This window comes from Pseudophryne corroboree, chromosome 5, assembly GCF_028390025.1.
Source record: "Pseudophryne corroboree isolate aPseCor3 chromosome 5, aPseCor3.hap2, whole genome shotgun sequence".
Classification (NCBI taxonomy): domain Eukaryota; kingdom Metazoa; phylum Chordata; class Amphibia; order Anura; family Myobatrachidae; genus Pseudophryne; species Pseudophryne corroboree.
Window position 1 is genome coordinate 76734296 of NC_086448.1, and position 25831 is coordinate 76760126.

The following is a 25831-nucleotide window of genomic DNA, read 5'->3' on the forward strand; positions in this document are numbered from 1 at the left end:
ATGATGTATATGATTAAAACGTAACCTTTATTTCTTGTTAGTATAAAATATATAAGGAGGGGAAAAAAATAAAAAATAAAAAATTTTTTTGTACACTACAGAAATATATTTTTTTCTCTTTCTCTCCTTACTGGGGTCAAATGCTTTCAAAGATTCTAGACCCTAACAACACATACATAAAACCATATATATCCTCCTAAGAAGGGGGGGCAAAAAAAGAAGGCTAACGGCTTGATGTTTAATGAGGTTCACAAAAACATAGATATTAATGGTCGCTGTTTATAATAATTATAATAGATGTTATCACATTTTTCCTTATTGTATAGGAAAATGAATCCTACAGCTAGAGCAAAAGCAGTAGAAAATATCAAGCAATCACTTTTCTTATGCATGTAGTGCTCCTACATGCATAAGAAAAGTGATTGCTTGATATTTCCTACTGCTTTTGCTCTAGCTGTAGGATTCATTTTCCTATACAATAAGGAAAAATGTGATAACATCTATTATAATTATTATAAACAGCGACCATTAATATCTATGTTTTTGTGAACCTCATTAAACATCAAGCCGTTAGCCTTCTTTTTTTGCCCCCCCTTCTTAGGAGGATATATATGGTTTTATGTATGTGTTGTTAGGGTCTAGAATCTTTGAAAGCATTTGACCCCAGTAAGGAGAGAAAGAGAAAAAAATATATTTCTGTAGTGTACAAAAAAAATTTTTATTTTTTATTTTTTTCCCCTCCTTATATATTTTATACTAACAAGAAATAAAGGTTACGTTTTAATCATATACATCATTTCTTTACATTATATTTTCTTAAATTTATTTAAAAGAGTGCTCCAAAAAGGAATTCTCTATGGGGCTAGTCCCCAAAAAAGTATATTCATGTGAAGCTACTTGTTCTCTCTAAGGCTCAGATTTACCAAGCCTTGGAGTGTGATAAATCATAAATCACACGGTGATAAACTACCAACCAATCAGCTCCTGTCATTTTTCAAACACAATCTGTAACATGGCAATTAAGAGCTGATTGGCTGGTACTTTATCACCATGTTATTTATCACTCTCCAAGGCTTGATAAATCTGGGACTAAATGTGTGCACATACACTGCCACCTTCCTGGACTATACCTAGGTAAATAATCTGCTCTGTTTTTTTATTTTTTTTTATTTTAATCCCTCTATCGCCGTCCTTTATGCCAGACAGCATCATGACTATATGATACTGTTTTAGAAATATCATCTAGTCATGTAATGTATGATATATGGAATAGTGGGGGTAATTCCGAGTTGTTCGCTAGCTGTTTTCGTTCGCTGTGCAGCGATCAGGCAAATAAAGGCACTTCTGCGCATGCATATGCGGCGCAATGCGCACGCGCGATGTACTTTCACAAAAGCCAATGCAGTTTCACACAAGGTCTAGCGACGCTTTTCAATCGCACTGCTGGCCGCAGAGTGATTGACAGGAAGTGGGTGTTTCTGGGAGGTAACTGACCGTTTTCGGGGAGTGTGTGGAAAAACGCAGGGGTGTCAGATACAAACGCAGGCGTGCCTGGGGAAACGCAGGCGTGGCTGGCCGAACGCAGGGCGTGTTTTCGTGATGTCAAAACAGGAACTAAACAGTCTGAAGTGATCGCAAGCTAGGAGTAGGTCTCGAGCTGCTCAGAAACTGCATAATCTTTTTTTGTAGCAGCACTGCGATCCTTTCGTTTGCACTTCTGCTAGGCTAAGATACACTCCCAGAGGGCGGCGGCTTAGCGTTTGAACGTCTGCTAAAAGCAGCTAGCGAGCGAACATCTCGGAATGATGGCCAGTGTCAATTGTCTATACAGTATGTAGGCTCAGAGTGGACTAATACACATCAAGATCTATAGTTATTTTTAAATTCTACGTAAATAATTTTAAGAAAGAAAATATACCTTTATACACACCAACATGGAACATAAACAGTCATCAAGCAATAAGCGAATGAAATACCTTTTCCCGGGACAGTTGAAGGATGAATTATGCAGCAGTTTAGCAGCCGTACATATGATGTCACTCCTAAAAAACCAAGTAAATGACGTCATACATACGACCACTAAGCCACCACGAGAATCTCGTCAGCAAAGCACCTTTACCCTCATGGGAGAAATGGTTGTTAGTGGATAAGTACTCAGACAATATAACAGGAAAGCATAACATCAGGTCCTGCTACAGAACATTCATTAATTTACTGTAATTTGCAATTGCTGGCCGGTTCTAGCGAACATCTCAGACTGGCCGCATAAGAGCACCCAGGTGACACTGGCTGGTGCTTCCTTCCTCACCCAAGAACAGAATCTGGTTCTCTGACTGCGTTTATGAATTTTAATGCTTTTATTTGCAAGACGGAGAGTTGTTCCTGCTGTATTAGGGAGGCTTAGGAAATTAGAATGATGCTGAATACCAAATGTATTTGTTTCACACAAGGGAAAATGTTCAAAACATAAGAGCAACTGGGGCGTAACGTACTGAAAGGTGTTTCTGTTGTGTATACGCTGTAGTTGTAAACCAGAACGCATCTCTTTCGAAACACTGGCTGCTTGACACTGACACTTGCGCACCTCTGAATCAGCACCAATATGTTTATTTTTGGCTAGTATTATTATTCGGGTAAACGCACCAAATGGAAACAGGAACACAACAAACATTCCACAATAAAATTGTAATAGCCAAAAATCCTAGTTCCGGCCTTGTACAAACGCATTTAGATCTAGATTATAAATTGATAGTTAAAAGGTCGACAAGCAATAGGTTAACACCAAATGGTTGACATTCATATGGTCGACATGGCCAAAAGGCCATGTTCAAATGGTAAGCGTGATAACGGTTGACACAGCATATGGTCGACATTAATTTTTGGAAAATGTTTTCATTTAAAAGACTTTTTTCATCCACGTGGACTACAATTGAGAACGGTAACCTTGCCCAAAGCATGGTGAGCCAAGCGAGCCACAGGAGGGGACGTGGTGCACTAATTGGGGGTCGACATGCTGGAAGGGAAATTTTGACATCAAAAACTCATGTAGACCTTTGCATGTGTTGACCATTTCCCTGTTGACCATGTTGACCTTTTCACCATGTCTACCTTGTGCATGTCGACCATTTGGTGTAAACCTAGGCATTGTTGACCTTCTGACTGTCGACCATTGTGACATTTAAAAAGTGCAAACCTAACGACTCACTTGCTGTCCGTGACCAGGACGTTAACGTTCATCTTTTTAAAAAAAATTATTCTGTTTATTATGCAATAAATATAATGGAATACAATAATGTAAAAGAACCTGGAACATAATGATAAACGCGTAACACATAGCTAGTATTAACAAAGTGGTGCTGAAATGAAAACCATTATATGCAGGTAAGAGCAGTGATACACATAAAGGTGTTATATAAAAAGTGATCAGAAGTAGTTTGTCATATACCCTTTAGATAAGATCATGATGATGATGGGGTTTCTTAGTTTCTATACGGGCTGTAAAACAGCCCTTTGTCTCGGAAATCCTACGCTTGTAGGTCACAGAATAGCCTATTGTTACATTTATTTGCATCTATTAATGGCGCTATTGCTAAATTTTGTCAGGGTCCTGAAAATGCCACTTTAGCCTCCAGGGACCCTCACTCTTTTCTCAATGGAGCAGAAGCAGTCTCTTTTCTGCTCTTGTCAGTGCAGATGGGGGGCTTCAAGGAATATGGAGGTATCAGAGGGTGGTAGGGCAGTGGCGTAATGTGTGCAGTGCACAGGGGCCTCTGAGTCAAGGGGGCTCTATACCACTCACCATGCACCCATTGACTATACTTACCTTACGACGTTGCTGCAGAAATCAACTGGGCAATGGCACCAGCAACAGTTTCTCAGAGATCTCGAATGCACAGTACACACTTGCGCAGTGGCTGAGTCTTGACGCACAAACTTCTGCAAGAGGTGTGCAGGGGGGGGGATGGCACAGAGAGGCTTTAGACTAGGCCCTGGCGGTGGGGTGGAGATGGCAGTGCACAGCATCATCATCCGTTGGACCCCTTAAAGCTCCGCTACAGGACTGCACTCAACTATTAAAAAGAATGAATAATAGTACAGAAGATGCTAATTATACAGTAGTGTGAAAAAGTTTTTGCCTTCTAATTTTGCATATTTGTTACACTTAATTGTTTCAGAATTCAAAATTGTGCATGAGACAAAGACACCCTGAGTTAACACAAAATACAGTTTTTATATGATTATTTCATGTATTGAAGGAAAAAAGTTATACAGCCCTATAACCCATGTGAAAACAACTGCAACAACTGCAGCTGGACAAATCCAATAACTGGAGAGCAGTCAAAAATTCCCTGTGGTGGATGATTGGGCCATTGATCTTCTCAGAATTGCTTTAATTCGGTCACATTGGAGTTTTCACGCCCATTTAAGGTCTTAAGGTCCCATCCAGGGGCGGATTGGGAACAAAAAGCGGCCCTGGAAAAATTTGTACTAGTGGCCCCACATGGGTAGCACCAGAGGTGTACGGTCTAGCCATTGGCCATGGCAGCAGCACCCTCCCCCCAAGACTTTCCAGATAGTGGGCATGTCCAGCATCAAGGGGGAAGTTAAAAAGAAATAAAATTAAATATTACGAGCACATTATATGATACACCTTCAGAATTTAGGAAACTATATCATTCTTTAGAAAGATATTTTCTTGCTTATTACACCAACCGTATCCCAATCACTATTCACTCAATCTTATATGTCAGCCAAGCAGGCAGACAGAGCATACACTAGATCATCTGCAATCACAGGCTAAGTGGCAAAGTAATTTTCATATATGCAAATTATTTTGCATCTTATTCATTATGTCTATAAAAAGGACCACATGTCCTCAAACAAAACAGGCCCCACGGGTGCGTCAGCCCACCGGGAATCTTCCCTGTAAGCCCTATGGCCAATCCGCCTCTGGTCCCATCACATCATCTACATAAAGGTCCATACACACCGGACGTTTTTGCCCAGTGTGTATGCTAGGCGATGATGTGAACATCACTGGCAGGAAAATTGCTCAGTGCATAATACACTGAGCGATTTTCAATGTGCTCAGCGATGTTCACGGCGGATGAACCACTTTCTATAGTAAGAGACTGTGGAAAGTGGTTCATTCGGTTGGTATAACAGCCCGACGGATGGCGGAGGCCAGCGATGATGTGTGAGCGCTCATCGCCTGTCCATACACACTGGCTGAGGTTGAGCTCAAAGCAGCTCAAAACGCCAAAAGCCAGCTATTTTAAGCTCAAAATCGGCTAGTGAATATGGGCCTTAAGATTCAAGTCAGGACTTTGACTAGGCCACTCCAAAACCTTAATTTTGTTTCTGTTGAACCATTCAGCGGTGGACTTGTTTTTGTGCATCTTATCATCGTCTTGCAGCATAACCCAATCAGGCTTGAGATTCAGATCACAGAATGATCACCCAACATTCTAATTTAGGATTTTCTTGTAGATAGTAGAATTCATGATTTCATCACCCAGGCACTGAAGTGGCAAAGCATCCCCACACCATATCACTTCCACCACCATGTCTGACTGTTGTTATGATGTTCTTATTGTGGAATGCTGTGTTAGATGTAACAGGACCCATGTCTTCCAAAAAGTTCAGTTTTTTACTCATCAGTCCACAGAACAATAGCGTAGTCCCTATATTATGGTGGAATCATGAACGCTGGCATTAACTGAAGCAAGGCTTTCAGCTCCTTAGATGTTCATCTGGTTTCTTTTGTGACTTCCTGGATGAATCGTTGATGCCCTCTTGGAGGAATTTTGCTAGACCGACCACTCCTGGGAAGATTCACCTCTGCTCCACATTTTCTCCATTGAGAGGTAATAGCTCTCACTGTGGTTTGCTGGACTCCCAGAGCCTTAGAAATTGCTTTGTAACCTTTTCCAGACTGATATATTTCAATAACTGTCTTTCTCATCTCTTCTGGAATTTCCTTTGATGGCTGCATATTGTGCTGCTTGTTGTGACCTTTTAGCCAACTTCACGTTGCTGGAAACTAAAGGTGCGTAAACACTGGCCGATATATCGCAGGTCCGTCCGCCAGTGTGTACGAGCGATATGTCTTAAACGCCGTTGTTCACAGACATATCGCGTCGGCTCTGCAGCACAGCCGACGGCCAATATATCTAACGATATATGTGTGTATGGGGTCGGGCGGTCACTTGCTGCAGACGCCGGCGGTGATTGACAGCACAACTGGGCGGGCGCATGTCAATGCCCACCCAGTTCGTGACGTCAGACCCGCGGATCGGGCAGTGTGTATGCTCAACACACTGCCCAGTCCGTCTGTACAAATGTGTACCCAGCATAAGATTTAATTGATATTTACATTTAACAGGACTGACAGTAATCAGGCCTGATTGTGCCTACAGTCTAATTGAACCCACTTATCAATTCAATTTAAATCAGTGGTTGGATGAGAAACAAAGAGGAGCAACTAACTATTTCACACAGGGACAACTTTTTTCCTTCAAATAAGTAAATGATCATTTAAAAACAGTGTATTGTGTTTACTCAGGTTGCCTTTGTTCTATACTCAAGTCTGTTTGTAGCTCTGAAATAATTAAGTGTGACAAATATGCAACAATAGAAAAACTCAGGAAGGGGGCAAAAACATATTCACGCCAGTGTATGGTTATTAGGGCATACCTCCCAACTTTGACATCGGTGGAGAAGGGACACCATCGCGATCACAAGCCATGCCCCCGTTTTCGTCATTATGGGGGCATGGACAGCGCTGTGAGAGCTGATGGCCATGCCCCCTGTCCCTCTCTGCCGTGAATAGACACTGTGCGCATGCACACAGCATCTATTCACCACTGCTCTCCTCAGAGCAGCGACAGGGAGGGATCTCCCAACTGCCCCCCCACCCGCGGGACACTGCGACCAGCGGGTAGGACAGCGGGAAGACTGTGAAAAACTGGACTGTCCGGCCAAAATCGGGACAGTTGTGAGGTATGTTAGGGTGTGGATCATAGGGCTGACAGTAACTAGGACGATAGTTATTAGGTCGACCACTATTGGTCGACGGTGACTAGGTCGACCCTGAAATATGTAGACACAGTCATTGATTCGACATGAACAAGGTCAACATGGAAAAAGGTTGACATGAGTTTTTTACATTTTTATGGTGTTGTTTTCTCTGCAAAGTAACACGGAACCCCAATTAGTGCACCATGTCCCTTCGCTTTGCTCGCCATGCTTTGGGCAAGGTGCCTTGCTCCGCTACTGCTGCACGCGACACGATTCCCAATCGTAGTCTGCATGCAGGCTCAATCTAGCACCGGCAATAGCCCTGCGCATCGCTATCGCTGGGGGGCATACACACAGCAGAGCCGTGCTTAAAATCTAAGCAATCTAGTCACATTGCTTAGATTTTAAACACGGATCTCTCCGTGTGTACCCCCCTTTAGGCAACCAGTAGTACAGCAGCTTTTGTAGAACTACAAATCCCAGGGATCACTATACTAATTATCAGAAATTTTCAGATATGTTATTCAGTTTGCCCTGTAGCTCTCTATTTTCATTACCTACAAAAATCCATTGAAGGCAGGAAAAAACAAGTCTCGGAACAGCACAATGTCCTAATGAGCTCTGATATAGATCAGATATAGATGTTAATGGCTTGTACATGTCAGAAAGCTTATATTGAAATTCTGTAAATCTGGTGTGACATTGCTTCTGCAGAGCAGGTCTATAAGCCCGTCACTCACATTCTGCTCCATTAATTAGAGAAGCCATTAGACCCTAACATGGGAACTTGCTGCAGAGTGTAGTTATTGCATGCATATTACAAATGTGTCCACAGTAATGTATCTGTAATGGGTCACACTTGCCTACATTTTCTATCTCCTCTCCGGGAAGAGCCAGGAGAGGAGTCGCTGCGGGAGGCTTTGGGGAGCGGGGTCAGGCTTTTGCGTCATAAGGTAACTGCTGTGATTCGTGGGTCTGCAGATAGGAGGCAGTGCTAAATGATGCAATTCACTTCACTTAGCCCCGCCCGCCTCTGCCGCAATTTCAGTGACTTTCTCCCCATCCTGCCCACTTCTCTAGGAAACGGGTGGGATGCGGGAGATTGTCCTACTCTAACATGGGTGCGGCGGACTACCTGAAAAATCGGGAGTCTCCCACAACTTCCGAGATTAGTAGGCAAGTATTTAATGGAGGCAGCGGGGGCTTTATGTTCCCAGAGACCTGCCCATGTGCAGTATACTCTGGTATAGAGTATAGACTATTAGACAGAATTGTGCTCATAGGCCCCTTCTCTCTTATAGGCCCTACACACTGGCCGACAATCTCCAAAGATATAAACGATCTCGAACATTACTGAACGAGATACCATTCATATCTTTGAGTGTGGAGGCACCAGCGATGAACGATGTGCGTCCCCGTGCTCGTTCATCGCTGGTGCCCCCGTCGGCTGTGCATGCAGGCCAATATGGACAATCTCATATTTGCCTGCACTTCACTACCCCCGTCACTGCCCCCCCCCCGCGCCGCAGGGTCGCCCGTCGGCCGTATCCGCCGTCGGGCAGCTCGGCGGCGGATCGTTAAATGTGTAGGGCCCTTTAAATTGTTGTGCGTGAATACTCCCATGACTGAATCTGTCAATGGAAGTAATATAAAAGTTATCCTACAACTTTTACAATATACATTGGTTCATGTTTTTAGCCTCCTGTGCATTTCTTCCATGCTTTTAAAGATGAATTTGTGCTGCTGATTAGTACAACAAAAAGCTGCTTTCTGCATACAGCTGTATCCTACGCAGAATGGTTAGGTAGAAGAGGCAGCTGCTAGGGGCACTGGTCAGCACAGGGGCACAGGCCAAAATACTGACATAGCTGCAGAACTGTGGTTTAATACAAACCACACTGCAATACAGTAGCTAAACTCAGTCCCTGAATGGGAGAACAAAATGGTTTTGGAGTTGGCAGAGGACAGGGAGGGAGCTTAAAGGTAATGATGGCAACTGAGTCATCTACCTAGGGATGGCCATCGGAACGTTCACCATCGACTGTCTCAATCCACGGTGTCATCTGTGTTTTCCATCAATGGTAGGAAACCATTGATGGGAAAATATTGATGGGTTGACTGTCGATGATCATCAGTACTGTTAAATACTGTACATGACCATGGTGGGCCTATCAGGAATGGGGGTAGGGCCAAATGGCTCAAGGGGGAAGGGCTAAAGGGGCTAAAAGTGGAAAACATTGGATCTCCACCATCAATTGCAAAACCATCAACCATTGGTGGGAAACCATTGATTGCTGCTAACCATTAATGTTTGCTAGCCACATCTATGGAGTCTTGGACTCCATACTCTGCAAGGCTTCTCCGGTATGTTCCAACTGTATCGCTCTAGTAGAGATTATTTATTGTCTACAAGCTGCCTCCTGTTGTACAGTGATTCATCTAGTGCCCAGTTACTGTATATTCAACTCTCATACTACAATTTGTACTTTTTCTCAGGTTGCACTTTCTTGGACACAGGAAACGCATTGACTTTTAAGTTACCTTGAAACATAATAGCACACTTAAAAATTAATATCGCGCTTGCTGTGTTTATGCAACATTAATCCGATTATCTTTTACATTAATCTGTTTTGCTGATAAGGAGTCTCATATGGGTGGGATTCACATTCTTTTTACTGTCGTAATCCAGCGCTAATTGCCATAGTTTGAAATTACAGTATTAATCATATAGTTTGAAGTACATCCATAAACACTAACTTCAGCCATTCAACTTTTACTCTTTTATTTGTTTCATGATATTATGTTTCAGAGAACATTTATGTCTAGTGCAGCACAGAACATCAACATTATGTTACTATTGGCTAATAAATCATTTGGATTTCATCTGATTAAAAAGTCATCCTGCTGTCACTACTTTACTGCAATTACGTGGATGGGTCACATTATTATGGCCACCAGCTAACAGCCAGAGTAACCGCCGTGTGCAGCATGGACAGCAGCTAGACGGGCTGAAGTGTCATTTTAGACACACGTCTGGTAGCCCCCAGGTTCATTCTGACGGTGAGCTGCTCCACGTGGCACGTGGGGCTACGCAGTTTCCAAGTCGGTTATTCGCAAAGGTGCCATTTGTCCTGTCACGATACACCGTCACCACAGCCAGGGCAGTAGAGAGCCTGTCTGGGCCCAGGTACTTTTGAGGGGGTGTGGCCTAATCACAGGAGGCGGGACCATACACCCTTAGAAATAAATACTACAAAAATTGTATTTTGAGTGCCTCCGTGGCCACACTGCAGCCCAGCACACAGCTGTTTCTGCTGGGCTGAGGAAAAGAGCTGCAGCTGCTGCTGCCAGGTAAGCGGGAGTGGGCCCGGGGCCCCCACAGGGCCCCTCCATCAGACCCGGGCCCGGGTAATTTGTTCCCTCCCCCCCCCCCTCTCGGCACCACTGTCCACAGCACCATGTGAACAGTTCACACACTGCACTGTTACAGAAATATTGCCGCCCTTGGCCCGAAAGCCGATAAAATAATCCCTTTTTGCAACTTTGATAAACCACCCCTTTTACCCGTGACAGCAATGAGTGCTGTGTGTGCAGACGGCCTATCGCACACCTTATATACCCACCAAGCCAGCGCATGACATGTGACGTACTTCATGGGCTACGCGCTGCAGACGTCAAATGTAGGAGGTGGTCGTAATAATGTGACTTGACCGTGTATTTCTCTACTATGGGACTATGAATACAAGAATGGAATCAATTATTCAGAAAGCCAGTAGCCAGAAAGTTCAGCAAATCACTGTGAGGAATACTGCTGCATAAGGTAATGGGGGACAGCGGGGGTTATTCAGTATGGATTGCGATTCTGCTAAAAAGCAGAATCTGCAATCCTTTGCTTTGTATACTGGGGCAAGGCCACCCAGCATGCAGAATGGCGTGCCCAGCAGCTGCGTACGCAATTTAATTGTGGTTGCAGCAAATGTGGATGACCCCCTGCAGCCGCAGCTAGGCAGGAGGCCCGCCGCCGTATTTTATATTGGAGCGGCTGCATGTGACTTCAGGCAGCCGCCCCGAAAAACCAGTTGACCCGTTTTCGATGCGCCACCACCAACAGTCCGTCACCGCCTCTTGCCCGCCTCGCGAATGCCTCTGCCTGTCAATCAGGCAGAGGTGTTCGCACCCGCTGGAAGCCGAATGCGTTCGGCGGCCACACGTGAGCAGGATGGTACCTGCACATGCACACTGGTGCGACCGACGGTGTTATTGCGGTCACATCGCTTAATCCGGCATCTTTACCGTAAGTCACTGCGAGGAGCACTGCTACACAGGCAATGGGAAGATAAATGAAGGGGTCTATTTATTAAGCCTCGGATAGAGATGAAGTGGACGGAGAAAGTACAAGCCAATCAGCTTCTAAATGTCATTTCACAGGCTGTATTTGAAAAATGACAGTTAGGAGCTGATTGGTTGGGATTTTAACTCCGGCCACTTTATCTCCATCCAATGCTTAGTAAATAGACCCCATAATCACCAAGTGTTTTCTCCTACAGGGGGTGATGTACTACGCTTTGGAGAGTGACAAAGTGGACGTAGAGATAAGGGAGATTGTTCTAAGACTTTGAGAGAGATACAGTGTAGAGAGATGAAGTACCAGCCAATCAGCTCCTAACTGCCATGTTACTGGCTGTGTTTGAATAATGACAGTTACGAGCTTATTGGTTGCTACTTTATTTCTCTCCACTTTATCTTTCTCCAAGGTTTAGTAGATCTGCCCCTTAGTCACTGTGAGGAGCACTGCCACACAAGGCAATGAGGGAGGTGAATGTTAAACACACAGACATGAACATTAAGCAATTCTTCTTCAGCTACTGTGAGGAGCAGCGCTACACAGGATAATGAGTAATGCAAAGAGATGATCACCTTGCACTTAGCAATGCAGGCAGTGTGCCTGAATCAGAGTCACACAAAGGGGGCCACATCAGTGCTCCCACTGCATGCTTGAAAAAAGCTGCAGACAATTGCCTGTATTCAGAGTCTGATGGAGCTACTGTATGCGGCTGTACATCTCCCCAGGGGCGTAGCCAGAACTTTGTGGGCCCCATAGTAACATTTTGAAGGGGCCGCCGTCCCAATGCTTCTAGAGAGACACTTCTCTACAGCAGTTATTCATTTTATGCCCTATAATAGTGCCCTAGCTGAACCATAGTAGAGATTTATTTAATGTTACGGTATGCTCCACAGCAGTGAATCGTAGTAGTGCTTACATTCACCCTATGTCACATTTCAGAGCTGCACAGTACCCCCAATTCACATTATGATATATAGTGCTCCTCGTACATATTGTGCCTCATTACAGTGCCCCGGTTCATATTGTATAACATTCAAATGCCCTCCAGTTCATTTTATACCCCACTACAAGGAGCAGGTCCGGAGGCATACTGTACCTACATATATTGCAGGCCCCAAGGAAAAAGTTTGAAAGCACCCCTACGTACCACCCAATGACGAAAAATTTATATAACACGTAACTTTGACAGGGAAGGTGGCCCCTCTCAGCTCTGGGCCCCATAGCAGCTGCACTCCCTGCACCTATGGTAGCTACACCCTGTATATAACACATGTAACTGTGACAGGGAAGGTGGCCCCTCTCAGCTCTGGGCCCCATAGCAGCTGCACTCCCTGCACCTATGGTAGCTACACCCTGTATATAACACATGTAACTGTGACAGGGAAGGTGGCCCCTCTCAGCTCTGGGCCCCATAGCAGCTGCACTCCCTGCACATATGGTAGCTACACCCTGTATATAACACATGTAACTGTTACAGGGAAGGTGGCCTCTCTCAGCTCTGGGCCCCATAGCAGCTGCACTCCCTGCACATATGGTAGCTATGCCCTTGTATATAACACATGTAACTTTGACAGGGAAGGTGGCCCCTCTCAGCTCTTGGCCCCATAGCAGCTGCACTCCCTGCACATATGGTAGCTATGCCCTTGTATATAACACATGTAACTTTGACAGGGAAGGTGGCCCCATGGTAGCTATGCCCTTGTATATATAGCACATGTAACTGTGACAGGGAAGGTGGCCTCTCTCAGCTCTGGGCCCCATAGCAGCTGCACTCCCTGCATATATGGTAGCTATGCCCTTGTATATAACACATGTAACTGTGACAGGGAAGGTGGCCTCTCTCAGCTCTGGGCCCCATAGCAGCTGCACTCCCTGCACATATGGTAGCTATGCCCTTGTATATAACACATGTAACTGTGACAGGGAAGGTGGCCTCTCTCAGCTCTGGGCCCCATAGCAGCTGCACTCCCTGCACATATGGTAGCTATGCCCTTGTATATAACACATGTAACTTTGACAGGGAAGGTGGCCCCATGGTAGCTATGCCCTTGTATATATAGCACATGTAACTGTGACAGGGAAGGTGGCTCCTCTCAGCTCTGGGCCCCATAGCAGCTGCACTCCCTGCACATATGGTAGCTATGCCCTTGTATATAACACATGTAACTGTGACAGGGAAGATGGCCTCTCTCAGCTCTGGGCCCCATAGCAGCTGCACTCCCTGCACATATGGTAGCTATGCCCTTGTATATAACACATGTAACTGTGACAGGGAAGGTGGCCTCTCTCAGCTCTGGGCCCCATAGCAGCTGCACTCCTTGCACCTATGGTAGCCACACCCTGTATATAACACATGTAACTGTGACAGGGAAGGTGGCCCCTCTCAGCTCTGGGCCCCATAGCAGCTGCACTCCCTGCACATATGGTAGCTATGCCCTTGTATATAACACATGTAACTTTGACAGGGAAGGTGGCCCCATGGTAGCTACGCCCTATATAGCACATGTAACTCTGACAGGGAAGGTGGCTCCTCTCAGCTGTGGGCCCCATAGCAGCTTCACTGCCTGCACCTATGGTAGCTACGCCTTTGCATCTCCCCCTTCCCCCCTACACATCACCATACTTGTCGTCTTTTTCATTGTCCTCTACGGATCATCCGCTCAGCTTGGCACTTCGTGAGCAGGGGCTGGGCTTTAGCGCCATTCATCCCCAATGATGTGCGGTGAAGTGAGGCCGAGCTTTTCCTGTCATACTCCAGGATACGCCAGAGTTTTGACTATAAATTATAAAGTATATGAAAAATACAAATAATATATTATAAATATCTTCATTCTACGCTAATCATTTTTATAGGTAAAACTTTGGAGTATATAGTCTATAACAGGTGAGGCAGTGCCCCCTCACCCCACCTATCTTCTCCGCACATCTCTGATCAAACCTCACCAAATTTCCAGCTGTATATACTACTGCACCTGTCGGGGAAGGGGGGGGGGGGGGGGGGGGTTCTGAGTGCCCAAACGCCCCCTCTGCCGGACCAAGTTTTTTTTTGTGTGGATGGGGGCAGGTCTTCACACATTGTCCTGTGCTGCTCTTCTGAAGATGCACAGCAGTTTGCGGAGGGTAGCTGCGGCACTGGAAGGGTAGGCAGGCATTCGGCAGCAGCAAGAGCTGCAGGATCTCAGCAGTGGCGGAGGATAGCAGACATCGGCAGTGACGGGAGCTGCAGGACCACAGCAGTGGAGGCAGGCAACATCAGCAGCGTGAGCTGAGAGACCTCAGCAGCTGTGGCGGAGGATAGCAGGCATCAGCAGCAACATAAAGGCAGCGGCGGGTGAGGCAGACACTGGCAGAGGTGGGAAAAGCAGATGCAGGAGTTACGCTCGCCACCCCTGTCGGGATTCTGCTGGTTGGGATTCCGGTGTCGGTATTTCGACCGCCGGGATCCCGTCCAGCGGGATTTCGTACTGATCCCATATATATATATATATATATATATATATATATATATATATATATACATACATTCATACATTATATATATATATATATATATATATAGTTTTTTTTTTTTTTTTTGGTGTATGTATATATATATATATATATATATATATATATTAATACAAACAGTACCCTTGTTTTGCGCCTGTACGGGAGCAGCGCTACAGGAGAGATCTCTGTTGATAGACCTCAATTACAAACAATAAAAACACAGTTCCAAAGCGCGCTGTAGTAAACGTAGTTATAACGATTTTTCAAACAACATCCAAGTGTGTGTGTACTAAGCACTGGAGAATAGTAGTTTCTGGGGGACCTGAAACAGACAACCCCTCACCTTTTTTTCAAGGTGTGAGCTCGACAGGGAGTATTCTCACAAACTGGTAAAATAGCTTATGACTGACAAACCCAACGTGTTTATGTGCAAGGAAACAGCCTTGCAAATGAGAACATTTACTCCTGTGTGACTTAGTGATGTGCACCGGAAATTTTTCGGGTTTTGTGTTTTGGTTTTGGATTCGGTTCCACGGCTGTGTTTTGGATTCGGACGCGTTTTGGCAAAACCTCCCTGAAAATTTTTTGTCGGATTCGGGTGTGTTTTGGATTCGGGTGTTTTTTACAAAAACCCCTCAAAAACAGCTTAAATCATAGAATTTGGGGGTCATTTTGATCCCATAGTATTATTAACCTCAATAACCACAATTTCCACTCATTTCCAGTCTATTCTGAACACCTCACACCTCACAATATTATTTTTAGTCCTAAAATTTGCACCGAGGTCGCTGGATGACTAAGCTAAGCGACCCAAGTGGCCGACACAAACACCTGGCCCATCTAGGAGTGGCACTGCAGTGTCAGACAGGATGGCAGATTTAAAAAATAGTCCCCAAACAGCACATTATGCAAAGAAAAAAAGAGGTGCACCAAGGTCGCTGGATGGCTAAGCTAAGCGACCCAAGTGGCCGACACAAACACCTGGCCCATCTAGGAGTGGCACTGCAGTGTCAGACAGGATGGCACTTCAAAAAATAGTCCCCAAACAGCACATGATGCAAAGAAAAAAAAGAGGTGCAATGAGGTAGCTGTGTGACTAAGCTAAGCGACCCAAGTGGCCGACATAAACACCTGGCCCATCTAGGAGTGGCACTGCAGTTTTCTAGCGAGAGGATGAGTGCTTCCATCCTCATGTGAATCTGAACCACTAGCCATGAACATAGGCCAGGGCCTCAGCCATTCCTTGCCACTCCGTGTCGTATATGGCATATTGGCAAGTTTACGCTTCTCATCAGACGCTTTTAATTTTGATTTTTGGGTAATTTTACTGAACTTTTGTAGTATACTTGACGACACAGAGGTAGGTAGAGCAGTGGACTACTGTACCGTACTGCTATATATATTATATACTGGTGGGCACAGCAACATTCTGCACTGTCCCCTCCTACTATATACTGCGCACAACTAAAATGCAGCACAGGTATGGATGCATAGTATACTTGACGACACAGAGGTAGGTAGAGCAGTGGACTACTGTACCGTACTGCTATATATATTATATACTGGTGGTCACAGCAACATTCTGCACTGTCCCCTCCTACTATATACTGTGCACAACTAAAATGCAGCACAGGTATGGATGCATAGTATACTTGACGACACAGAGGTAGGCAGGGACGGATCTAGACTTTTCTTTAGGGGGGGGCGGTTTACTGTTTAATCTTGACTCCTCCCTCTACAGTCCCAACTCCTCCCATCTGCAATCCTAACTCCTCCTCTCTCAATTCTGACTGAACTTTTTGAGTGAGACTGTGATAGAGCTTTGTGATTGTTATATGTACATGTGACTGTGCTATGGGATAATTGTAATTATTAGCCCTAGTACCCACACACCAGCAAGTGAGGGGCAAATGCTCTGTAACCCTTGCTCTCCTGGCTCCTCTGTGCTGCTGTGGTATAAGCTGCAGCACATCGTTCTGCCTCAGGCTCTCCCAGGAGAGCTCTCTTCTGCTCAAAAGTGGGTGTGGCTATGACTGTGTTAGGGGGGGCGGTCGCCCCCTTCGCCCCCCCCTAGATCCGGCCCTGGAGGTAGGTAGAGCAGTGGACTACTGTACCGTACTGCTATATATATTATATACTGGCGGTCACAGCAACATTCTGCACTGTCCCCTCCTACTATATACTGCGCACAACTAAAATGCAGCACAGGTATGGATGCATAGTATACTTCACGACACAGAGGTAGGTAGAGCAGTGGACTACTGTACCGTACTGCCAACATTCTGCACTGTCCTCCTACTATATACTACAATGCAGCACAGATATGGAGCGTTTTTCAGGCAGAGAACGTAGATATTTTCAGCACACTGAGCACAGATATTTGCAAGCACACTGAGCATAGATATTTGCAGCACACTGAGCACAGATACTGAGAGAACGCTGCATGTCCTCTCGCTATCATCTCCAACGCACGAGTGAAAATGGCGGCGACGCGCGGCTCCTTATATAGAATACGAATCTTGCGAGAATCCGACAGCGGGATGATGACTTTCGGGCGCGCTCGGGTTAACTGAGCAAGGCGGGAAGATCCAAGTCTGCCTCGGAACCGTGTAATATGGGTGAAGTTCGGGGGGGTTCGGATCCCGAGGAACCGAACCCGCTCATCACTATGACTGTTAGTGTTAATTTGTCTAAAGGTCTCCGAAAGAGTGGTAGCTATCTTCCAATGTCTATCAAGCCACCTGATTGAATAATACAGCTCCTACTATCATAAATGATTTGGCTCAGACTTTGGTACAAATGTACATAAATCAAAATAATATAGCTGATTTGACAGACATATAAGGATGTGAATACTGAAACTTCCTCAATAAGGTACACAAAAGATCCAGAAAGTTTCAAAGCTCCCACAAATGAGGAAGTAGCAGAATCTGCTTCTTCCTCATTTGTGGGAGCTTTGAAACTTTCTGGATTCACATCCTTATATGTCTCTCAAATCAGCTATATTATTTTGATTTATGTACATTTTTACCAAAGTCTGAGCCAAATCATTTATGATAGTAGGAGCCGTATTATTCAATCAGGTGGCTTGATAGACATTGGAAGATAGCTACCACTCTTTCAGAGAGCTTTAGACAATTTAACACTAACAGTCACACAGGAGTAAATTTTCTCATTTGCAAGGCTGTTTCCTTGCACATAATCCCTTTATTGTAACAAGTCCGATTTTTTTTATCGTTACCCCTGATGAAGTTGCATAGACGAAACGCGTTGGGTTTGTCAGTCATAATCTATTTTACCAGCTTGTGAGAATACTCCATGTCGAGCTCCCACCTTGAAAAAAAGGTGAGGGGCTGTCTGTTTCAGGTCCCCCAGAAACTACTATTCTCCAGTGCTCAGTACACACACACTTGGATGTTCTTTGAAAAATCGTTATAACTATGTTTACTACAGCGTGCTTGGGAACTGTGTTTGTATATATATATATATATATATATATATATACACACACACACACACACACACACACACACACACACACACACACACACACACACACTGTGTGCCATCGGACAAAATGACTTGAATTTCTATGCTACATTAAGATTTATTTTGCTGTTATGCAATGGCTTTAGCAAAACTGCCATTGTTTTATATTATGCTGCAGCTATTAAATTAATGTTTCATTTGAATGGTGTGTGTACTGGTTCCCCCCTGTATTTAGAGTAACATTTATGATTCACTACTACATGGAGGTTTAGGCTGCAGGGGGAGGGTTTGGGTTAGGCTGCAGGGAGGGGGAATAAGGGTTAGGCACCAATGGGGAGGGCTAGGTTTAGGTTGCGGGGAGGGGGAGGTTAGGGTTAGGCACCACTGGGGAGGGTAAGGGTTAAGGTTAGGCTGCGGGGAGGAGGAGGTTAGGGTTAGGCACCACTGGGGAGGGTTAGGGTTAGGCTGTGGGGATGGGAGAGTTAGGTTTAGGTACTACCGGGGAGGGTTAGGGTTAAACTGCACCGCTACCGCTTCGCTCGGCACAGATTACCATTCCAATCGTAGTCCACATGGATCGTTAAGTATGAAATGGTAAAAAAAAAAATTGTGAAAAACTCATGTCGACCTTTTGACCTATCGACCTAGAACACATCAACCTAGAGACCCTGTCGACCACTAGTGGTCGACCTAGATAGTGTTGACCTAGTTACTGTCGACCTAGAGACCCCATGTAACTGTTAGGGCTCACCCCTGCAGACAACTGCCTGTATTCAAATTGTGGATCCTCACGGAGGGGAGCGGGGCTAAAATTATGCAAATTTGCATCATTTAAGCCCTGCCCCTTCCATACAGTCCTGCAATTTTTGCCACTATCTCCCTATTCTGCCCGCTTCACTAAGAGGTGGGCGGGATACGGAAAGGCTATCCTTCCTGGGTTACTGGGGACTACCCGAAAAATTTAGTCTCCTGCAACTCCCAGGACAGAAGGTAAGTATGATGCTCATCTCTGAGTAGGCCGCAATTCAACACAGCAAGTGCAGATACAGTTGACTTCTGTGTGAGTCTGAATAGCGCCACATATACACATACTGTAGATGTCGATGTTCGCCTCAAAGGTCCTCGAATGCATGAACGGTGCAAAGATTCCTAGATGCGCCTGCTTTGGGACTAGTGTGCGAAGCAATGCTTAATAATTTCATAGGAGCAGTATGTGTTAAGAGAAGAGTAATGTTGTAATATAATTTAGTATATTTAAGTCACATCGTCTCAAATGTGCTTCTACATGATTGATGCCATTTGGGTCCATAATTCAAATCTGCTTGGGCTGAACCTATGGGCCCTACTGAAGGGCGTGGGACTACCACAGGGAGATGTAATGCTATTTTTGTAGGAAAATAGGTTCTGTGGGCGGGGCAGAGGTGAGTGGTGATGTGGTTGGAGCTCCCAAAGGGGCGGGGCATCAATTGTTACATAAACTTATTTTTTAAACACATAATGCCCCAAGTGCTGCCATATATACACATAATGCAACCAGTAGTTCCAGATACACATAATGCCCCCAGTAGTGCCAGTTACACTATGCCCCCAGCAGTGCCAGTTACACAATGTCCCCAGCAGTGCCAGTTACACAATGCCCCCAGCAGTGCCAGTTACACAATGCCCCCAGCAGTGCCAGTTACACAATGCCCCCAGTAGTGCCAGTTACACAATGCCCCCAGCAGTGCCAGTTACACAATGCCCCCAGCAGTGCCAGTTACACAATGCCCCCAGCAGTGCTAGATACACAATGCCCCCAGCAGTGCCAGTTACACAATGCCCCCAGTAGTGCCAGTTACACAATGCCCCCAGCAGTGCCAGTTACACAATGCCCCCAGCAGTGCCAGTTACACAATGCCCCCAGCAGTGCTAGATACAAAATGTCCGCAGCAGTGCCAGTTACACAATGCCCCCAGCAGTGCTAGATACAAAATGCCCCCAGCAATGCCAGTTACACAATGCCCCCAGCAGTGACAGTTACGCGTTACCACCAGTAGTGGCAAATACACAATGCCCCCAGTAGTGCCAGTTACACAATGCCCCCAGCAGTGCTAGATACAAAATGTCCGCAGCAGTGCCAGTTACACATTGCCCCCAGTAGTGCCAGTTACACAATGCCCCCAGCAGTGCCAGTTACACAATGCCCCCAGCAGTGCCAGTTACACAATGCCCCCAGCAGTGCCAGTTACACTATTCCCCCAGCAGTGCTAGATACAAAATGTCCGCAGCAGTGCCAGTTACACAATGCCCCCAGCAGTGCCAGTTACACAATGCCCCCAGTAGTGCCAGTTACACAATGCCCCCAGTAGTGCCAGTTACACAATGCCCCCAGCAGTGCTAGATACAAAATGTCCGCAGCAGTGCCAGTAACACAATGCCCCCAGTAGTGACAGTTACGCGTTACCCCCAGTAGTGGCAGATACACAATGCCCCCTACAGTGACAGATACACAATGCCCCCTACAGTGACAGATACACAATGCCTCCTACAGTGGCAGATACACAATGCCCCCTACAGTGACAGATACACAATGCCCTCTACAGTGACAGATACACAATGCCCTCTACAATGCCAGTTACACCAGTTCTATTTTTTTTTTAAATAGGTTTAGGAACTACAGGTCTGGGGGTGGAACTATTGGAAGATTCTTTACCCAGTCTGTTACACAAGGTATGAGAGAGGGTAACATTATAATGGCATCGGTATGGGATCCTGGCAGTCGGGATCCCAGCGGTCTGGATAGCGACACCGGGAGCCCAACTTTCGGAATCCCGTCAGCGAACACAGCATGTCCCCTCGCGGGCTCACTGTACTCGCCACGCATCGGGCCTGATGGCGACCTTTGGTTGCCACACTATTATATTTACCCTCGGGTAGTGGCGTGGACCACCACCCAAGGGTGAATATTGGGCTTTTGTTGGTATTCCAACTGCTGCTATTTCTCCTGGTGTTAAGATTCCGGCGTCAGTATCTTGGGATCCTAGCCGCCGGGTTGTTATTTGTTAACTGCATCCCATTATCACATTATATTGTCTGTGTAACTATATAATATCAGTATAAATATAAGACAAAAACAACATGAGTAACCACAAAATACAGTTTTTATATGGTTATTTAATTTATTGAAGTAAGTAAGTTATCCAACACCAACTGGCCCTGTGTGAAATAGTAATTGCCCCCTTGGGAACTCATTCAACCAATGATCCAAATTGGATTTACAGTATAATTGGGTTCAATTAGACTATAGTCACAATCTGGCTTGATTACTGCCAGTCCTTTAATCTAAATATCACTTAAATAGAACCTTTCCAGCAATGTGAAGTTGGCTAAAAGGTCACAAGAAGCAGCACAGTATGCCGCAATCAAAATAAATTCCAGAAGAGATGAGAAAGAACTTTTTTGAAATATAGCAGTCTGGAAATGGTTACAAAGCAATTTCTAAGGCTCTGGGACTCCAGCAAACCACAGTGAGAGCTATTATCTCTAAATGGAGAATACTAGGAACAGTGGTGAATCTTCCCAGGAGTGGCCAGCCTACCAAAATTCCTTCAAGGGTGCATCAACGACTTCCCCAGGAAGTCACAAATGGGAGAGACTGGGCAAAAATAGAATTAATGGGAGAGTTATGAGGAGAAAACGACTGCTAACCAAGAGGAACACAAAGACTCGTCTCACATTTGCCAAAAAAATACATTGACAACCCAAGTCTATTAGGTTAATGTTCTATGGACTGATGAGTTAAATATGGAACTTTTGGAAGACATAGGTCCTGTTACCTCTGAGGTAAAGATAACACAGCATTACACAAGAAGAACGTTATACTGTACCACCAGTCACATGTGGTGGTGTGGGAATGCTTCAGGACCTGGGCAACTTGCCATAAATGATGGAACTATGAATTATGCTCCCTACCAGAAAATTCTGAGGGACAATGTCCGGTCATAAGTCTGTGATGTGAAGCTGAAGCAGTGCCGGACTGGGGCATGAAGGGCCCTCCAGGGGAATGCAGTGGTAGGAGGCCCATATTTTGGGGTGTGGCCAGTCTCCAGAGGGGTGTGGACAGCCACCACATAGGCTTGGCTAACCATTAGAGAGTGCATGGTCTGGTACCCTTGATAAATATATAGAGTAAATGTTGACAGTGCATGCTTGCTGATATACTGTACCACACTAATAACAGCAATGCATTATAGAAAATACACCATAGTAAGGTAACATTTATAATGCATAATTCAAGTGCACAGTCTGAAACCTGATCCCTAGAGGAGGAGGTGGGCCCCCAGGTAGTGGGGCCCACCGGTGGTTTCCCCTGTACCCCTGTGGGCCAGTCCAACCTTGAGCTGATGCACAACTGGAGTTTGTAGCAAGACAATGATCTGAAACACATGAGCAAGTCCAAACTAAGGTTTTGGAGTAACCTAGTCAAAGTCCAGACTTCAATCCAATCCGTACTCGAAAACCCTCCAATGTGGCTAAATAAAAGCAATTCTCCAAAGAAGAGTGGGTCAGAGAGTCTGAGGCTGATTACCATGTATCAGAAATGTTTGGCTACAGGTGTTGCTCCTAATGATGGCCCAAGTAGATATTAAATTTAGGGGGGCAATTAATTTTTCATGTAGGTTATAGGTGTAGGACAACTTTTGTCCTCCTTCAATAAATGAAACAATCTATTAAAAACTTGAATCTGTTTTTACACAGGTTGTCTTTTATTATTTTTTTTTGTCGGGAAACAAATAAGTGTGAAAAATGTACAGTAAGGGCGGGATGTACTAATGTGAAAATGTGGCCAAAAGTCTGTTTTCAGGCCCTTGACTGCATTTCCGATGGGATCCGGTCTCTAGGTCGACAGTAACTAGGTCGACTGGGTTTCAAGGTCGACAGGGTCTCTAGGTCGACATGTTCTAGGTCGACAGGTCAAAAGGACGACATGAGTGATATAGTAGACACAAAAGGGATTGGTTCAACCTTTAACATTTTTGGCAAACGTATAAAGTACCTTACTAGAATATGGAAAAGTTTGTTTATAGTCCCAAATCCTAATTCTTTACACAGTACCACAGCATCAAAAGTGACCCCAGCTCAATATGGTTTTGTGGAAATCCAGACCTTTCACCCAAGGAAAATGAAAAGAATATCTACAGCTTTGTAGTATTTAAGATACGTCTTAACAACCATTTAGGAATACTTACAATTGAAAGAACAATTAGCAATATGCAGCAGTGGTGTGTTTTCTCCTCCAGAGTCTCTTTGAGAAAGGAACAGTCCATAGCTGATCTGTAAGGAGTGAAAATAACATTGGATTAAAATCTGCCTCTAATATCATGCAGATGTTATTTGTATAAGCTCTCTCTGGCAGTCCAGTTACCCATCTATTCCTATGCAACAAGGGGCTGGTAGGGTTTGCTAAAATAAATGGTAGTAATTACACAGAGTGCATCCGTTACAGGGCCTGGGAGTGAACAGGGCAATGCCCCCGGTTCCCTGCCCCGGGCACCTAGTCTCTTCTGCCATGGTTCCATGCCGTCCTACTGTGGTGGTCTAACACAGCAACAAGGTGGCACCATGCATGCACAGTACTGGTTTCAGCGGCCATCTTGGTTAGGGGTTGAAGCCTCCCTGTAGGATCCAATATGGAGTATGCGCATTATGCACATTATTCAGCTTTTACAGTAGCCACATTTTACAAGTTTCACAGGCATGATTTGATATTATGAGGCAAGTCCGGTCTGCAGACGGATCTTGCGTGTTCTCATGCTGTGCACGCTGTGTAGCCGAGTGTAAGGGAATACAGGCAGCTCAGAGTTGTGCTCAACTCAGTTGCATTCATTTATGGCTAAAGGGGTATAATGGGGGTCGATGGGGTGTTAGCATGTAATAAAAGTTTACAGAAGTTAGGTCAAGGATGTGTTGATGGAACTGCAGGCTTTGCAGAATTGTATGTATTGTATGCAGAGATCCATGTGTGTTCAGCTTGATCTATTGTACCAAAGTTAGTGCTGATGAAAGTGTGCCAGCCCTATGACAGCTAGGAGACCAAGAGTACAGGTAAGAGCGGTATGGAATGCTTATTGCTCGGCCAATCACTGCATTTATTACCATACACACAATGCAGAGACTTGCATACAGCTCTACACGGGCCCCTATGTTCCCATTCTTAAGGGCCCCATACACTAGAACGATAATGCCCGATTTCAGCCAATTTCGGGCATTCGGGACGATATATTGGGAGAAATCAGGCATTTTGGAAGTGTTTCCGATCCGATCCGATGCGCGTTCCCGTGAGGGTCGGATCGGCTCCCCTAGATCGTTAGTGCTGCACTCGTGATATGTCGGTTCCCGCAGGCATGGCTGGGATCGCATACGATATATTACATGCAAAATGTACCAAATCATTTGGAATCGTATGGAACCACTCCCAGGAAGCTCCCGGGAGAGTTCAAGGGAAATCGCCTTGACTTCAGCCTCAGACATATCGTTGTAGTGTATGGGGCCCTTTACACTGTTCTATTGTCTTATTGTTATAGAGCGTTACAACATATCAACGTAGCATTATTGTTTCATAAAAGTAGATAGCTTTTACTATGCCTCTCGTCCATGTTTTCTCTGCCAATTTGATCTTTTTTTTTTTTAACAAATTGGGCCATGTGTGGACTTCTAATTAACATCTTAGACCAGGACTGTTGCCAGTACATTTGCAGTATATCACCAGATAAGCTATGCCAAACTTCTTTCAAATACACTATAACCACCTCGTTTTGTGTATACATAATAATATCAGTGTCATAGAATATTCATTAGTTTATCTAGTGACTAGATAGTCAAACTTGTGAAAAGACATAGAAAAAAATCATAAAAATATACTAGTAATTGATAAAAAGTTAAAGCCCAAATGTATCAACCCTTAAAAAAAAAGTGGAGAGTGATAAAGGGGGAGATGTACTAAGCAGTGAAAAGAGTGGAGAAGTGAGCCAGTGGAGAAGTTGTCCATGGCAACCAATCAACGGCTCTGTATCATTTTATAGTATGCAAATGATAAATGTTACTTCAATGCTAATTGGTTGCCATGGCCAACGTCTCTACTGGCTCACTTCTCTACTCTTTTCACTGCTTAGTGCATCTCCCCCACAGAGTGATAAAGTAGCAGCCAATCAGCTTCCTAACTGCCATGTTACAGGATGTGTTTGAATAATGACCGTTAGAAGCTGATTTGTTGGCACTTTATCTATCTTTATCACTCTCCACTTTATCACTTTTTAAAGGCTTAATACACTTCGGCCTAACTGAGGGCACGATTCAGACCCGATCGCTGTCGTGCAAATTCGCACAGCGGACGATTATCGAATGACTGCGCATGCATATGCACCGCAATGCACAGGTGCGTCACCAAACAGTGACAGGATGATGCAAAAATTTTGATTGTGAGGCGTTCGCAAGGTGATTTACAGGAAG

The 25831-nt window shown here is 44.9% G+C and overlaps 1 protein-coding gene across 2 annotated transcripts in view; it reads right to left on the reverse strand.

Annotated features, from left to right (window-relative positions):
* The window catches only part of CALCR (calcitonin receptor), a 507584-nt gene that overhangs the window by 267391 nt on the left and 214362 nt on the right, over positions 1-25831 (reverse strand). For both annotated transcript variants that reach the window (XM_063924784.1, XM_063924785.1), the window contains exon 2: positions 23572-23656. In XM_063924784.1, the coding sequence (XP_063780854.1) occupies positions 23572-23649 (78 nt within the window). In that variant the 5' untranslated portion in view covers positions 23650-23656. The remainder of the gene's footprint in view (positions 1-23571; positions 23657-25831) is intronic.